Here is an 18,293-nt window from a genome sequence, read left to right on the forward strand (position 1 = left end):
ACATATGATTTTTGGTTGCTCTATATTACACTTTTTTGTGTGGCAAGGTAACAAGAAATAGATTTTTTGGCACGTTTTTATTTTTTGTCATTTACAACATTCATCTGACAGGTTAGATCATGTGGTAATTTTATAGAGCAGGTTGTCACGGACGTGGCGATACCTAATATGTATACAATTTTTTTTATTTATGTAAGTTTTACACAATGATTTTTATTTTTAAAACAAAAAAAATGTTTGTGTCTCCATAGTCTAAGAGCCATAGTTTTTTCAGTTTTTGGGTGATTATCTTAAGTAGGGTCTCATTTTTTGCGGGATGAGATGACGGTTTGATTGGCACTATTTTGGGGTGCATATGACTTTTTGATCACTTGCTATTACACTTTTTGTGACGTAAGATGACAAAAAATGGCTTTTTTTACACCGTTTTTTTTTTTTTTTTTTTTTTACGGTGGTCACCTGAGGGGTTAGGTCATGTGATATTTTTATAGAGCCGGTCGATACGGATGCGTCGATACCTAATATGTATACTTTTTTTTTATTTATTTAAGTTTTACACAATGATTTCATTTTTGAAACAAAAAAAAAACATGTTTTAGTGTCTCCATAGTCTAAGAGCCATAGTTTTTTCAGTTTTTGGGCGATTATCTTGGGTAGGGTATGATTTTTGCGGGATGAGATGATGGTTTGATTGGTACTATTTTGGCGTACATGCGACTTTTTTGATCACTTTTATTACCTTTTTTGGGAAGTAAGGTGGGCAAAATTTAAATTTTATCATAGTTTTTATTTTTTTTATTTTTATGGCATTCACCGTGCGGGGAAAGTAACAGGACCGTTTTATAGATCAGGTCGTTACGGACGCGGCGATACCTAATATGTGTAGTGTATTTATTTTGTGATAAATGTATTTTTTTTCACATTTTTTTTATTTTTTTGACCCAGTGGGTCTGATGTCTGTATAATACAGTACAGTACACTATATAGGGTACTGTACTTTACTTACACTTTGTCTGAACAGATCTATGCCTTTAGCATAGATCTGTTCAGCACCATGGACAGCAGGATGCCTGAGAAGGCGTCCTGTTGCCATGGGAACCTTCCCCGTCTGCTCAGTTGTAGCCACAACTGCGCAGACGGGGAAGGGGAAGGACGGGGCTGTCTGGGGGCTCTCTCCCTCTCCCATCGGCGGGCTGCAAAGGCACAGCAGCCCCCTGATGGGAGAGGGAGGGTGCTCCCTGAGCTGTTAACCTTTTCCATACAGCGGTCTGTACGGACCGCTGTATGGAAAGGGTTAAACGGCTGACATCGCATCACCGATGTCAGCCGTTTATACCAGGGTGTCAGCAATGTGCTGACACCCTGGTATAACCACTGTCCACCAACGATTATTCAAGGGGAGGCGGGCGGGGGATCGCAATCCCGCCTGCCGCAACACTCCCCCCTGCACCACCCGCCCACATAATATCATTCAGGGGTGCAGGGGGGTTAATAAAACTTTATTTCGGGCATTTTAAGGTTTGCTGCAATCGCCGATACGGGGGGATCACATGACCCCCCCCCGGCGTTGTGACAGGATGCCGGCTGAATGATTTCAGCAGGCATCCCGTTCGGATTAACCCCCGGGGCGCCGCAATCTTATTTTAAACTCATGACGTACCGGTACGTCATTGGTCCTTAAGGACTCGGGACCCATGCTGTACCGATACGTCATGGGTCCTTAAGGGGTTAAGGGATCATGCCCATGAAAAAAGTTGGAAACAAATGGATCCTTGAAAACCAGATAACTTCCATTTCACCAGCACATACTAAAAGATAAAACACCGGGTAACACCGATATCGAAAAGGACTTAGGAATTTTAGTGGACAGCAAACTAAGCTGTAGAAACCAGTGTCCGGCAGCTGCTGCCAAGGCCAATAAGAATGCGTTGCTTCAAAAGGGGCATAGATGCCCGTGATAAGAACATAGTCCGACCACTTAACAAATCACTAGTCAGACCACACATGGAGTACTGTGTACAGTTCTGGGCTCCTGTGAACAAGGCAGACATAGCAGAGCTGGAGAGGGTTCAGAGAAGGGCAACTAAAGAAATAACTAATAGGTGGACTACAGTACCCAGAAAGATCAAAATTAGGATTATTTAATTTAGAAAAAAAAAGAAGGACGACTTTATGTGTAGATGCCCCCTTCCTACTTACTTGAACATATGGAGCCATCCCATAGAAATTAAGAGGGATGCCATACTTGTAGTTACACCTTCTCACCAGTGAAACTGCTACGGCGAGCCAGTAACCAGACCACAGAAGTCAGTGCTCTATGAGCACTATGATTATTTTTTTTTTTTACATACATGTAATTGTCAGACCAAAATTTGCTAGAGGTCTGACTAGTTCAACTGGCCATAAGTGTTGGTGTTTTAAATGCTACTGTTACTATGAGCTAGTTAGTGAAAAATAATAAACATTTCAGACAAGAAATATTATGCATTTACGGTACATTAAATCAAATATTTTTTCTTAGAGGAATGTAAATAAAGTGTCTGAAAATAAACTAGAATGTGTCAGCTATAAATGAGCACAGGCTGCAGTTACAGTGCCTATAAGAGGTATTCCGTCATAATAGAAGACTATGCTGGCCATAGACTTCTATTATGATGGAATGCCTCTTACAGGCTTCCGTGATGCATGCAGTCATAGAATTCTGTTATGGTCCGTGGTAGCGGAATCCATAACGGGATTCTTAGATAACCCGAACCTTGTACGCCGAACTTAAAAACATAAGTTTGCTCAACACTACTTGTAACAATAGCGAGTCACTTGACACCAGGGAGGGAAAATGGCTAATTGGGCCACTTTCATTTAGGGGTTGCCAGCGGTTTAGACATTAGTAGCGGTGTGTGTGTTATTTTGAGGGCACACCAAATTAAACTTATACAAGCTGTACACTGACAACTTTACATTGCATCAAAGTATCATATCTTCAGTGTTGTCCCATAAAAAGATATAATAAAATGTTTCCAAAAATATTAGGGGTGTACTCACTTTACTGTACAGTAGAGATACTATACAATCTATCTTGTATATGCTTGTACTATCATGCAAACATTATATATTTTTGCTATGAGAACAGAAAAGCATATTTATTTGAAAATAAAAACTAAAATCCAAAGACATAGTTACATACAAACTTTATTAAAACAGTTTGCAAGTAAAATACAGTAGAAATTGGAAATTACAGCAGTTGACATTTTTCATTAATAAGGAACATTTATGAAAAGCATGGTGTATGCCAAAGATAAGTGATGCAAATATATGCTTCAAATGTTTGAATGTTGTTTTCGCTTAGAAACAAGCCTTTATACAGCAATAAAATATATTCTTCATTTATAATCACCTTTAAGTACACTGCAACAAGCAAAATTATACTTTGCCTGATTATGTCCTCAGGCAGAACCGATGCATTCATACGCAATTTTGGTCAATATTTTCCATTAGTATTTTCTACCAGTATTTGTAAACCTAAAAAACATTCTGCAATAAATATTGACCGAAAATACTGTCATGTTAAAGTGACTTATATTTTCTTACCAGAAAAGAAACATGATAAAAATTATTCCCATTTTAGCACTCGTGCAAACCAGCACTCATGTTAAGACCAAAATTGTGCTTTAGCAACAACATACATGACATTATATGAAATAGACGTTGTTCCGAATGCAGACAGCCTCCTCGTCTTCAATAAACATTTTTTTATTACTGCATTTTAATTATTCTGGGCTAAAGATTGAAAATTGACCTTTATTAAACATTTTCAACAGTTTTCAGTTTCACTGCATTGACAGATCGTGCTTCTCCTTTTTAGTGAATCCAGACAGCTGTTCTGATGGCTCACAGCCCTGATCTCTAGTTTGCTGACAGCTCATAAACACTCATTCCAGCCATATTCTTATCAGTTTGACAAGAATATGGCTTAACAATGTTTATCAGCTGTTGAACTGGAGATAAGGGCTACCGATCAAGCCATTAGAGCAGCTATGAGACAGATTCACAGAGGAGATGCAACAATCTGCAGATACAGTGAAACTGAAAACTGTAGAGGAAAAGATGTTGAAATTGTTTAATAAAGACCAAATGAAGAAAAGATTTTTAGTGCAAAATCAGTAGTATGCATAAAAAAATAAATAAATAAAAAAAAAAAGAAGAAGATGTTGTATACATTAAAGTGGTTGTCCGGTTTCAAGAAGCAACAAAAAAAAGAATTATTTGCAACTGCTCCGGTTCTCCTGGCGGGCCTGTGTTTTCCTGCCTACAGTGGTGCCATCAAGTCGACAACATGTAACCACTGCAGCCAGTCACTTCAGCCCAGTGGTTGGCTGCAGCAGCCACCTGTTGTTGATGTGACATCACCACTGTCTCAAAGTAAACAGAGCCTGGATGGCAGAACCGATGCAGGATCTCAGGTAATTATCTATTCTTTATTAAAGGTGAATCCAGACAACCCCTTTATGCACAAACTGTCAAAAAGTACAGTGTGATGTGGATGTGCTATGCTTACCATACTTCTACCCAAATAACACTTCATGTATAGTTTTATTGCAGTTGACTAGACTTGGAGTTCTAACATGATCACATCTTAGTATTTTTCGTGATGTGAATGCATACTACAACTTGCAGGACTTTTAACCAATGAATCACAAGTCATGTGAGGTGACCACTGCTATACACAATAAAATATGCAATTTAACTAAATTTGAGAAAAATGGATCTCATTATGTATCATTGGTATCCTGACTTATGGCTTACATGGAGCTGATCTCTCATGGTAACAGAGTTCAGTACGTTTTATCCAACCAGTTGGATATTTTCTTGTATTAGAAAACCAATTACGCATACAGCTTATGATTACTACTACTATTATGGTATTTCTATAAATTGTAATGTCAACAATACAAATTTTTGCTATTAGACTTAAAACGAGTCTGTCAGGCAGTTTTCACTAACTACCAGCAATCCTAAAGTTGTACAAGCCTGCTAAACATACTTTTATATCATTTTGACTCTTTATTGAATGTCCAGGAAAAGAGCTTTTAATCCTATGAAAAACGGCACGCAAGTGCCCAGTGGGACTGGCTTTGCTTTTGAAAGTGCCCAACCTCACCACCCTTCTCTGCTGTGTGTTCCTCCCCTAAGCTCCGATTGCTTCCTCCTCTCTGGATTGACATCATGATGATGCAGCACTTCCCTGCTGTGTGCTTGTAGTTAGATTAGTGAAAACTACCTGACAGACTCCCTTTAAACTAAATTTCTGTAGTGAATGGCTAAACAGTATTGGTCCTGAGGCTGGATAACTTCTAAATATTCTGTATGAATTCTAGGATGTAGTGTAAACCACAATGGAGATGTCAACAGTGTTAGAATACTGTGACATGTTTTGTGTACAACAGATTTATTTGTACTTCAATATAGAAAGTACAGTAAAGTCTGCACAACTGTACTGTAGTAGGTGGAAAGCTTAGTGGTTCCAAGCACTCAAAAGAATCCCACTGTACTGAAAGATAAAGAATGCTTCAAGATGACTTTATTCTGACAAATTGAATATGGACAGGAGATAAATGTTCATTTGTGTTTATTTTATCAGCAACAGACCTTTATCAAGAGCATCTGTCACTGACGTGGAAACAGTGGTGCGGTGTACTGCAATCCAGTATCGACTCAGTCATGACGTCATGCAGTATATAGCACAAATGCCAATGATTCCATATTCCACACTGGGGACAGATGTTTTTGAAAATGTTAATTATATATCTTCTGTCCACTTTCAAATTAAACCATTTTGAAGCATCACTTGTGTCTGTGAGTGCAGAGGAATTATTTCAAGAACATCTCTACAATAGTAACAGATTTCGGCTAGTGTTGCAAGAGTATTACTAAGAGCAAAAAGTTAAGTGTGAGTGGATACCCACAGCAATAATTAACACTTAATCTGACAAGTTGTGTGTTTTGTTTGTTTTTTTAAGTTTTTCGAAGGAAGTCAAACATGATGCAAAACAATTCCAATGAGAACAGCAAAACAAACCAGCTGACCTACAATCCATATATCCATTTTAATTATCATTAACTGTTTTACATTTTACATGATGGATGTCCAGGTTATTTAAATTTACAAAATGTCAGTGACTAACATAATCAAAGATTTATTTAAATTGCTTCCATAAACACAATCTCCAAAATGTGATTTCTTTAATTTTTGGAACAGCAATAGGATATTCACTGAACCCCATATTTTCTAATAGTATAATGTGTATAGCACACTTATCAATAACCATTTCATTTGTGCAACATATGAAAATATATCTTACTTTCTGCTCTCAGGTTCTGAGCATATTTAACAAAAGAAAAATCAAAACAAAAGCCCTAGACCCCTGGTACTTAGTGTTATTTAAAAAAAAAAAAAAAAGTGAAATTTAGAGTTATCATATAGCCTACTTATTGTGTCATAATTGCATTATTTATGTACGTATACACCACTAAGGTAAAATCCATAACTAGAGGTATGGGAGAATTTATCAAGACTTCAGGTTTTAGATATTTTTCCTCTGTAGCTTATTAACAAGGAGAAACAGTTATCCGAAATCATTTACCATACAAAGATGCAGTAATATTTAGCAAAACAGTTGTTTCCATGTGGCAATTACAATCCGATTTAATATACTCCTCTTGGTTAGAGATATCATGAGATGATTGGTGTGAGATAACCAGCCAGAAGAAAAAAAAAATGGGCTCGTCTCATGCCACTCTTCTCTGGATATCTGGGACCAAAAGAAAAGGTAAGCAAGGACACATCTATGTATGTATGTGTATATAGATCTATAAGTATCTTAATTTTCACAATTTTAAGAATTGGAAAAAATGCTTTTTATTATTGCATTATTTCTAAATACCACATGAATAGTTGAATAAATGAATCATAAAATTGTTCTTTACAGAAAAAATATATTTCTCCCCTTTACACACCTTTAACCATGAACCTCTCTCCCCGAAAGATCTATCATTAAGAAAAATGTTCATACTATAAACTCATAAAATGCCTGTCAGTGACAAAATACAGTATTATTTTGTATTTAGTTCATTCTCCAGCTCCATTAGTTTGCGGGAGGCTTTTACTTTGTTTGAAACATCTTGGCCCTGGGAGAAAAGACGCTGACGTTCCTTAAAAGTTAAGCTTTCTGGGGCTCCACCAGTATCACCTTCCTGACTGTATGAAAAAAAGGATATTTAGAAAAATAACTAAAATAAAAATAAAATGAATACATAAAAAAAAATAAAAAAAATTACCTTTTCAATCTTTTGTCTCTTAAATCCTTTTCAGTGTTTCCAAGTACCACACCTGTTGATACAGAGTAAGAATTCGGATGGAATAAGAATTTGACCATTATATAAAAAAAAAAGGTTTAACAGATCATCGTTTTACACAACTTAACTCTAATTTTTCATCTTATTCTTAAATGAATATTAGAACACTCACATCTGCATTAGAGGCTCCATGAGATGGATCCAGAAATATGTTTTTGTTTAGAACACCTTAGCATTAGAATCTTGTTTTGTGTAATACAGATTTGCACATCAGTACTGATAATATTCACTTCTTGCAATAGCTGGAGAAATCTACTAGCAAAAAATAAAAAGTGGCTAGCTAACTGGAGAAAAAAATAAATAAAAAAAAATCACAAATCATGACAAAGTGCGTTTGTTACATGATATTTTTCCTATAAAAATAAAATAATCAATGCCGCATCTGATAAAACCAAAACCACATCACAATGTGAACAGAGCCTAATTCAGATGTAGAACACTACCACAAAAAAAAAAAATCACTATTAGCCAATTATTAGTTTTCCATAAAGCTATGGACTTAAGTCACAATGGTTTCAACATACAATGGTCGTCCTGGAACCAATTAAGTGACCACTGTAGCTTACTCACACTTCAAATCTTCCATACTGATGGATTAGTAGTCCCTCTGTAGTTTTTGCAGGTATATCGCACTGTACCAACACAAAGCCAGGGCAGCTAATCACTATCCAGAATGGTGACACTTCATCACTGCTGCCTATAATTTACTGTTAGGATGTCATTCACCTAAAAAAGTCTTGCCAAAATCCTTCTGCTTACCACCAAAACAATGCCATTCAGATGAATGTACCTAATTTTCAGTTACAAAAATTTCTGCAACAAAATTTGACACCCTTATGGTATAGACAATGTGTTATTGCAGAAGCATTTTAAAGAAAAATCATGAACTGCTAGCACAGTAGAGTCAGAGATTTGAAAGGTCAGTAAAACATTTGATTTTGTTCGCTATTAGCTTTTATTAACGATTATTAATCGTGAAAGAGAGCCAAGTCCCGTTCTGAATAGCAGAGACACGGAGCATTAACATGATTGATAATTCTCTGTGCCTCTCTTTTAGCTTTTTGCTACAAAATCACAGTGGCAACTTTATCTCACAGTGATTTGGTAGTAAAAAGATCACAGAGAGGCACGGAGCATTATTAATCATGTTAATGTTCCGTGTCTCTGCTGTCCGGAACGGGGCTTGGCTCTCTTTGATACAGCGGATTACCCGCATCCGCTCGTGTGAAAGAGCCTTAAGGAAGACTGGTAGCAGTTTATGAGTTTGGCTGTGGTTCCTTATGGTGACCATAGTATTTTCTTACAGTGTTTAAAGTGTTTAGTGTTTTCCAATCATTTTTTTTTATATTTCATTTTAATGGAAAGTATGTACCACTATGTAACTTCCTCTGTACAGCAGTATAGGGGAAATGTATTGTTATACAAATGCCATGCAAAAACATCATAAAAAATGCAAACACACACTGGTACTTGCATTTTTTTTCAAGCAGGACAAAAAAACAAAAAAAAAAAAGTATAAATCTGAAGGTGTCGGCCCTTTACAGAGTGATGAGGTGGGAGTTGCAGAGAGTAATGAGGAGAAGGCAAAGCTATGAAATCTTTTTCTCTCAACTGTATTCACTGAAGAAAATAAACTGTCAGATGAAATGCAGAATGTAAAAGAAAATTCCCCATTAAAAGTGCCCCGTTTGACTCCGGAAAAAGTACAGCGGCGTCTTAAAAAGATTAAAATAGACAAATCGACAGGACCAGATGGCATACACCCCCGTATCCTAAGAGAATTAAGTAATGTCATAGCCAGACCCTTATTTCTAATATTTAAGGGCACTATAATGACAGGGAGTGTTCCACAGGATTGACCCATAGCAAATGTGTTGCCAATATTCAAAAAGGGTCCAAAAACAGAGCCTGGAAACTATAGGCCGGTAAGTTTAACATCTGTCATGGGTAAACTGTTTGAAGGTTTTCTAAGAGATGCTATCTTGGAGTACCTCAATGAAAATAACGCCATATTAGCATGGCTTCATGAGGGATCGGTCATGTCAAACTAATTTAATAATTTTCTATGAGGTGGCAAGTTCTAGACTTTACCATGACGAATCAATGAATGTCGTACAGCTGGACTTCTCCAAAACATTTGACACTGTAGCACATAAAAGGTTAATATATAAAATGAGAATGCTTGGACTGGGGGGAAATGTCTGTATGTTGGTAAGTAACTGGCTAAGTGATAGAAAACAGAGGGTGGTTATTAATGGTGCACACTCAGATTGTGTCACTGTCACTAGAGGGGTACCACAGGGGTCAGTATTGGGCACTATTCTCTTCAATATATTTATTAATGATCTTGTAGAATGCTTGCACAGTAAAATATCAATTTTTGCAGATGACAAACTGTATAACGTAATTAACATGGAAGAGGACAGTATACTGCTGCAGATGGATCTGGAAAGATTGGAGGCTTAGGCAGAGAAGTTGCAGATGAGGTTTAACACTGACAAATGTAAGGTTATGCTTATGGGAAGGAATAATGCAAGTCACCAGTACATACTAAATGGTAAAACACTGGGTAACACTGACATGGAAAAGGACCTAGGAATTTTGGTGAACCACAAACTAAGCTGTAAAACCAGCATCAGGCAGCTGCTGCCAAGGCCAATAAGATAATGGGTTGCATTAAAAGGGGCACAGATGCCCGTGATGAGAACATAGTCCTTCCACTTTAACAAATCACTAGTCAGACCACACATTGAGTACTGTGTACAGTTCTGGGCTCCTGTGAACAAGGCAGACACAGCAGAGCTGGAGAAGGTTCAGAGGAGGACAACTAAAGTAATGACTGGAATGGGTGGACTACAGTACCCTGAAAGATGATCAAAATTAAGGTTATTCACTTTAGAAAAAAGATGACTGAGGGGAGATCTAATAACTATGTATAAATATATCAGGGGTCAGTACAACAGAGCTCTCCCGCATCATCTATTTATCCCCAGGACTATGACGAGGGGACATCCTCTGCGTCTGGAGGAAAGAAAGTTTGTACACAAACATAGAAGAGGATTCTTTACGGTAAGAGCAGTGAGACTATGGAACTCTCTGCCTGAGGAGGTGGTGATGGCGAGTTCACTAAAAGAGTTCAAGAGGGGCCTGGATGTATTTCTGGACTGTTATAATATTACAGGCTATGGCTACTAGAGAGGGGTTGTTGATCTAGGGAGTTATTCTGATTGCCTGATTGGAGTTGGGAAGGATTTTTTTTCCCCTAAAGTGAGGAAAATTAGCTTCTACCTCACAGTTTTTTTTTTGCCTTCCTCTGGATCAACTTGCAGGACAACAGAGGCTGAACTGGATGGACAGATGTCTTTTTTCAGCCTTATAAATTATGTTACTATGTTAGGCCTCATGCACACGACTATGTATTTTGCAGTCCACAAAAAATACGGATTACGTCCGTGTGCGTTCCATATTTTGTGGAACGAAACAGCTGGCCCCTAATAGAACAGTACTTTCCTTGTCCGTGATGCGGACAATAATAGGACATGTTTTTTTTTTGCGGAACGGAAATACGGACATACGGAAACGGAATGCACATGGAGTACCTTCCTTTTTTTTGCAGACCCATTGAAATGAATGGTTCCACATACAGTCCGGAAAAAAAACGGAACGGACACGGAAAGAAAATACGTTCATGTGCATGAGGCCTTACCCATGTTACCCAAAAAACACACCTCTAGGGTCAAGAGACACCTCTGCCAAAAAACACTAGTGTCGGTGTGTTTAATACAGTTTTTCCGATAGACTTTTGACTAATGTAACATCTGGAGCTGACATTTTTGGCCTAAAAAAAACACTGATAAAAAAGCATGCAAAACTAAAGTATCAAAAAAATCACCTGTACGTGACACCAGCCTTATGGAAATCGTGAAATCAGTGATACCCTAAAGCTGAAAATGCAGTTTTTGTGGTACATCTTTGAACTAAGGCTATTTTTACATCAGCGTTTTTGGTTTCCGGTTTTGAGATCCAGCAAAGGATCTCAAAACTAGGCAAAAACGGTTCAGTTTTGTCCCCATTCATTGTCAGTATGCATCAGTTCCATTTTGTTGCGTTTTGTGTCTGGTCTGCAATGAAAAAAACGAATCCAGCACTATTGACTTACATTGATTTTCATGCCGGAACCGTTTTTTTTTTTTTTGCCACCAAAATATCAGACACTCATTGGCTTACAATAATTTTGATACCAGATCTGGTTTGTTCAGTTTCTGTTAAATACAACCGTATCCGGATAAAACAGATACATCCGGATGTATTAAATGAAACGGAAGAGTTTTATTCAAGTTTTAAGATCCTCTGCCGGATCTCAAAGCCTGAATAAAAACAGCTGATGTGAAAGTTTGGAGTATAGATTTAAATAATCTGGAAATAAAAATAAAAAAACTTTCTCCTTCCCACATGATCTGACTATGACAAAACAAAAAAAACCTCAAGAACTTCAAGTGTATCTGACACCTTCTAATTAATCTCCCATTACTAAGAACACAATGCACACTCAACTAACCTTGCATGTTTATGGGGTCTTTTGGAAAACTGAAAAACCTGAAATATTCCAAAATGTATTCACAAATGTCTCACCTGGTTCAAAGGAATTTTTCCCACAAATGAGATGTATCACCTATCCACAGGATGATAAATGTTTGATCACTGGAGGATAGACCAAAGGAACCTCCACAGATCACAGTTTTACAGTGCGTATGCATGGCCACTTCTATGGGACTACCGTGTATAGTATCTCTATCAGTCCCACACAAGTGAATAGAGCAGTAGTAAACATACGAACCACCTCTCCAATCACACAGGGAATTGTGATCTGTGTGGAACCCAGCGATGGAACAGGATAGGTGAAAAATAGTTTATGGGAAAACTCCCATTAAAGAGAATCTTTCACCATGATTATGGATATTATCTGCAGTAATACATAAGTAGTACTGCACATAAGGAGCCCAGATCATCCATTCCTCCAATGTCAGCACTAAAATCTGTGCTGAAAAACAGAGTCTGGACTGCTGTGTCGTGCTAACATATAGAAAGGAGTTCTGTGCGCATGCACAGCAGTCACTACCAATGTATTTCATCACAACTCTAAATGCTGACAGGGAGGGAAAAGAACGCAGTAGGAAAACACTTATCTATAGGACTACTTATATTACTGCAGATAATAGTCCAAGATTGTGGTGACACATTCCCTGTCACCCAGATCTTCTGTGACTGAAGTGAATTCTGTACAGAAATGGTTCTTTCTGCAGTATGAGATTTTGAACAAAGACTATTTAGATGTATAGGACTGTAATTACCTTGCAAACGTAACTTTATTGCAGAAATTAGAATGGTGAAGGCTCTGTTCACTGATTTGCGTTGTGGCTTAAAGGTATTGTGCAGTGCAAAGATATTGCTGAGCTACGTATCCTGAGAATAGGTCATCAATATTTTTTCACTGCACAACCCCTGTCAATTTACAACTTGTTACTTGAGAGGCAGATCAGAGAGACAGCCTATCATTTACTGCAGAAAGTGTACATTTTTTATTTGCAATACTTTACTACTAAACTTGCTAATACTAAAAGGTAATAGATTAAATTACTACTTGTTCTTAATATAAGAAAATCGTATAGTAGCCTGTCAACTTCTGGATGGACAGTGTGCCACTACACCCTATGACTGGCCTCAGTGATGATGTGTCTCAAAGTGGCAAGGGCTGCTTGGGGACACGTTACAGCTGAAGCCAGTCATAAGCTGCAGATGTGCAAGTGTCTCTATCCATCTGTAAGTTTACGGAAAAGAACTATAAGACCAGTGAATAGAACCAGGGTGCAGGAACAGAATAATGGGGAGAAGTTCAGTATGTATTTTTAAAAGATACAGCTGGCTGGGATGAAAAAAACTAAAACAATCTGGACCTTTAAAGTCTATGGACACCTTTGGACACATTTTTTCATTATTGCATTGTACTTACCCGAGGCTAAAAATAATTTTTACAACTAGTCTTACATTTTTAAATAGTTTGTTTTCTATAGCTTTCATTTCACTGCACCTGAAGACTGTTCCTTCCAAGTGAATTCCATCAGAGATCTGTAACCATTATCAGTTTGATAAGAATTTAGCTTAAATGGGTTCAGCAATTAATAAAATAAAATTACTGAAAATACTAAACATTATTTTATTATAAACACATTCCCAAATAATAGTATGTATAATAGTCATTTTTCTCTAGGGATACAACCAAATGAAATAAAATGGCTGCTATAAGCACTCACAAAACCCCTGCTAATGACACAGCTGCACAGGTTACTTCAGAGCAGTAAGCTAAAGCGCTGCCTCAGTCCTTCTCAAAATATGGATTCCTTTTTTCTGTACAGACCTGACATGCTCTAGTAGCACCCTTGGCATTTTCTGTCAGACTAGGAGCAGAAGGATTCCTTATCTCTGCTCTCTGATCTCCTAAACACTCATTATAGTTCAGTTTTTATCTTACTGATAAGAATGTGGCTTAAATAAGTGTTTATGACCTCTCAGTAGTTAGAGATAAATTTATTAGATGATCGGCACAAAGTAAAAGTACCAGTCACACAGTTAGAAAAACAGTTAATCCTTTGTGACAGAACAGCTCAATATTTTTAATGAAGGCCAATTGAAAAAATTATTTAATTTGCAATCATAAAAAAAAATTGCCTCCGAAGGTTTATATACCGGTAGCCTTTAACCACTTCCCGCCACGCTAACGCCGAAAGGCGTCATTTCTGCGGCGCTCCCAGGTCACACTAACGCCAATAGGCGTCATCTCGCGTGAGCCGAGATTTCCTGTGAACGCGCGCACACAGGCGCGCGCGCTCACAGGAACGGAAGGTAAGAGAGTTGATCTCCAGCCTGCCAGCGGCGATCGTTCGCTGGCAGGCTGGAGATGTGTTTTTTTTAACCCCTAACAGGTATATTAGACGCTGTTTTGATAACAGCGTCTAATATACCTGCTACCTGGTCCTCTGGTGGTCCCATTTGTTTGGATCGACCACCAGAGGACACAGGTAGCTCAGTAAAGTAGCACCAAGCACCACTACACTACACTACACCCCCCCCCCCCGTCACTTATTAACCCCTTATTAGCCCCTGATCACCCCATATAGACTCCCTGATTACCCCCCTGTCATTGATTACCCCCCTGTAAAGCTCCATTCAGACGTCCGCATGATTTTTACGGATCCACTGATAGATGGATCGGATCCGCAAAACGCATCCGGACGTCTGAATGAAGCCTTACAGGGGCGTGATCAATGACTGTGGTGATCACCCCATATAGACTCCCTGATCACCCCCCTGTCATTGATTACACCCCTGTCATTGATCACCCCCCTGTAAAGCTCCATTCAGACGTCCGCATGATTTTTACGGATGCACTGATAGATGGATCCGCAAAACGCATCCGGACGTCTGAATGAAGCCTTACAGGGGCATGATCAATGACTGTGGTTATCACCCCATATAGACTCCCTGATCACCCCCTGTAAAGCTCCATTCAGATGTCCGCATGATTTTTACGGATGCACTGATAGATGGATCCGATCCGCAAAACGCATCCGGACGTCTGAATGAAGCCTTACAGGGGCATGATCAATGACTGTGGTGATCACCCCATATAGACTCCCTGATCACCCCCCTGTAAAGCTCCATTCAGATGTCCGCATGATTTTTACGGATGCACTGATAGATGGATCGGATCCGCAAAACGCATCCGGACGTCTGAATGAAGCCTTACAGGGGCATGATCAATGACTGTGGTGATCACCCCATATAGACTCCCTGATCACCCCCCTGTCATTGATTACCCCCCTGTCATTGATTACCCCCCTGTAAAGCTCCATTCAGACGTCCGCATGATTTTTACGGATCCACTGATAGATGGATCGGATCCGCAAAACGCATCCGGACGTCTGAATGAAGCCTTACAGGGGCATGATCAATGACTGTGGTGATCACACCATATAGACTCCCTGATCACCCCCCTGTCATTGATTACCCCCCTGTCATTGATTACCCCCCTGTAAAGCTCCATTCAGATGTCCGCATGATTTTTACGGATGCACTGATAGATGGATCGGATCCGCAAAACGCATCCGGACGTCTGAATGAAGCCTTACAGGGGCGTGATCAATGACTGTGGTGATCACCCCATATAGACTCCCTGATCATTCCCCTGTCATTGATCACCCCCCCTGTCATTGATCACCCCCCTGTAAGGCTCCATTTAGACATTTTTTTGGCCCAAGTTAGCGGAATTATTATTATTTTTTTCTTACAAAGTCTCATATTCCACTAACTTGTGTCAAAAAATAAAATCTCACATGAACTCACCATATCCCTCACGGAAACCAAATGCGTAAAATTTTTTAGACATTTATATTCCAGACTTCTTCTCACGCTTTAGGGCCCCTAGAATGCCAGGGCAGTATAAATACCCCACATGTGACCCCATTTCGGAAAGAAGACACCCCCAGGTATTCCGTGAGGGGCATATTGAGTCCATGAAAGATTGAAATTTTTGTCCCAAGTTAGCGGAACGGGAGACTTTGTGAGAAAAAAATTAAAAATATCAATTTCCGCTAACTTGTGCCAAAAAAAAAAAATTTCTATGAACTCGCCATGCCCCTCATTGAATACCTTGGGGTGTCTTCTTTCCAAAATGGGGTCACATGTGGGGTATTTATACTGCCCTGGCATTCTAGGGGCCCCAAAGCGTGAGAAGAAGTCTGGTATCCAAATGTCTAAAAATGCCCTCCTAAAAGGAATTTGGGCACCTTTGCGCATCTAGGCTGCAAAAAAGTGTCACACATCTGGTATCGCCGTACTCAGGAGAAGTTGGGGAATGTGTTTTGGGGTGTCATTTTACATATACCCATGCTGGGTGAGAGAAATATCTTGGTCAAATGCCAACTTTGTATAAAAAAATGGGAAAAGTTGTCTTTTGCCAAGATATTTCTCTCACCCAGCATGGGTATATGTAAAATGACACCCCAAAACACATTCCCCAACTTCTCCTGAATACGGCGATACCACATGTGTGACACTTTTTTGCAGCCTAGGTGGGCAAAGGGGCCCACATTCCAAAGAGCACCTTTAGGATTTCACAGGTCATTTACCTACTTACCACACATTAGGGCCCCTGGAAAATGCCAGGGCAGTATAACTACCCAACAAGTGACCCCATTTTGGAAAGAAGACACCCCAAGGTATTCCGTGAGGGGCATGGCGAGTTCCTAGAATTTTTTATTTTTTGTCACAAGTTAGTGGAAATTTTTTTTTTTTCATACAAAGTCTCATATTCCACTAACTTGTGACAAAAAATAAAAACTTCCATGAACTCACTATGCCCATCAGCGAATACCTTGGGGTCTCTTCTTTCCAAAATGGGGTCACTTGTGGGGTAGTTATACTGCCCTGGCATTCTAGGGGCCCAAATGTGTGGTAAGGAGTTTGAAATCAAATTCTGTAAAAAATGACCTGTGAAATCCGAAAGGTGCTCTTTGGAATATGGGCCCCTTTGCCCACCTAGGCTGCAAAAACGTGTCACACATCTGGTATCCCCGTACTCAGGAGAAGGTGGGGAATGTGTTTTGGGGTGTCATTTTACATATACCCATGCTGGGTGAGAGAAATATCTTGGCAAAAGACAACTTTTCCCATTTTTTTTATACAAAGTTGGCATTTGACCAAGATATTTATCTCACCCAGCATGGGTATATGTAAAAAGACACCCCAAAACACATTCCTCAACTTCTCCTGAATACAGAGATACCAGATGTGTGACACGTTTTTGCAGCCTAGGTGGGCAAAGGGGCCCATATTCCAAAGAGCACCTTTCGGATTTCACAGGTCATTTTTTACAGAATTTGATTTCAAACTCCTTACCACACATTTGGGCCCCTAGAATGCCAGGGCAGTATAACTACCCCACAAGTGACCCCATTTTGGAAAGAAGAGACCCCAAGGTATTTCGTGATGGGCATAGTGAGTTCATAGAAGTTTTTATTTTTTGTCACAAGTTAGTGGAATATGAGACTTTGTAAGAAAAAAAAAAAAAAAAAAAAAAAATCAGCATTTTCCGCTAACTTGTGACAAAAAATAAAAAGTTCTATGAACTCACTATGCCCATCAGCGAATACCTTAGGGTGTGTACTTTCCGAAATGGGGTCATTTGTGGGGTGTTTGTACTGTCTGGCCATTGTAGAACCTCAGGAAACATGACAGGTGCTCAGAAAGTCAGAGCTGCTTCAAAAAGCGGAAATTCACATTTTTGTACCATAGTTTGTAAACGCTATAACTTTTACCCAAACCATTTTTTTTTACCCAAACATTTTTTTTTTATCAAAGACATGTAGAACTATAAATTTAGAGCAAAATTTCTATATGGATCTCGTTTTTTTTTGCAAAATTTTACAACTGAAAGTGAAAAATGTCATTTTTTTGCAAAAAAATCGTTAAATTTCGATTAATAACAAAAAAAGTAAAAATGTCAGCAGCAATGAAATACCACTAAATGAAAGCTCTATTAGTGGGAAGAAAAGGAGGTAAAATTCATTTGGGTGGTAAGTTGCATGACCGAGCAATAAACGGTGAAAGTAGTGTAGTGCCGATTTGTAAAAAAGGGCCTGGTCTTTAGGGGGGTATAAACCTGTGGTCCTTAAGTGGTTAAAGGAAATGTGTCACCAAAATTTTATCTGCCATTTAAAACCAGTTAGCAACACAATTCTTTTTTTCCAATTAGATTTTACTTTCTGATTGCAGATTTTTTTAATTTTGTTTTCTGAACTTGGTTATGGGGGCTGCCTTCTTGC

General features: G+C 38.8%; 1 protein-coding gene across 11 annotated transcripts in view; it reads right to left on the minus strand.

Annotated features, from left to right (window-relative positions):
* Window positions 1–3,173: 3,173 nt before the first annotated feature.
* The window catches only part of AFDN (afadin, adherens junction formation factor), a 508,028-nt gene continuing 492,908 nt past the window's right edge, over window positions 3,174–18,293 (minus strand). For all 11 annotated transcript variants that reach the window (XM_040429419.1, XM_040429420.1, XM_040429421.1 and 8 more), the window contains 2 exons: window positions 7,336–7,387; window positions 3,174–7,255 (listed from right to left, as the gene is read on the minus strand). In XM_040429419.1, the coding sequence (XP_040285353.1) occupies window positions 7,111–7,255; window positions 7,336–7,387 (197 nt within the window). In that variant the 3' untranslated portion in view covers window positions 3,174–7,110. The remainder of the gene's footprint in view (window positions 7,256–7,335; window positions 7,388–18,293) is intronic.

This window comes from Bufo bufo, chromosome 4 (assembly GCF_905171765.1).
Source record: "Bufo bufo chromosome 4, aBufBuf1.1, whole genome shotgun sequence".
Classification (NCBI taxonomy): domain Eukaryota; kingdom Metazoa; phylum Chordata; class Amphibia; order Anura; family Bufonidae; genus Bufo; species Bufo bufo.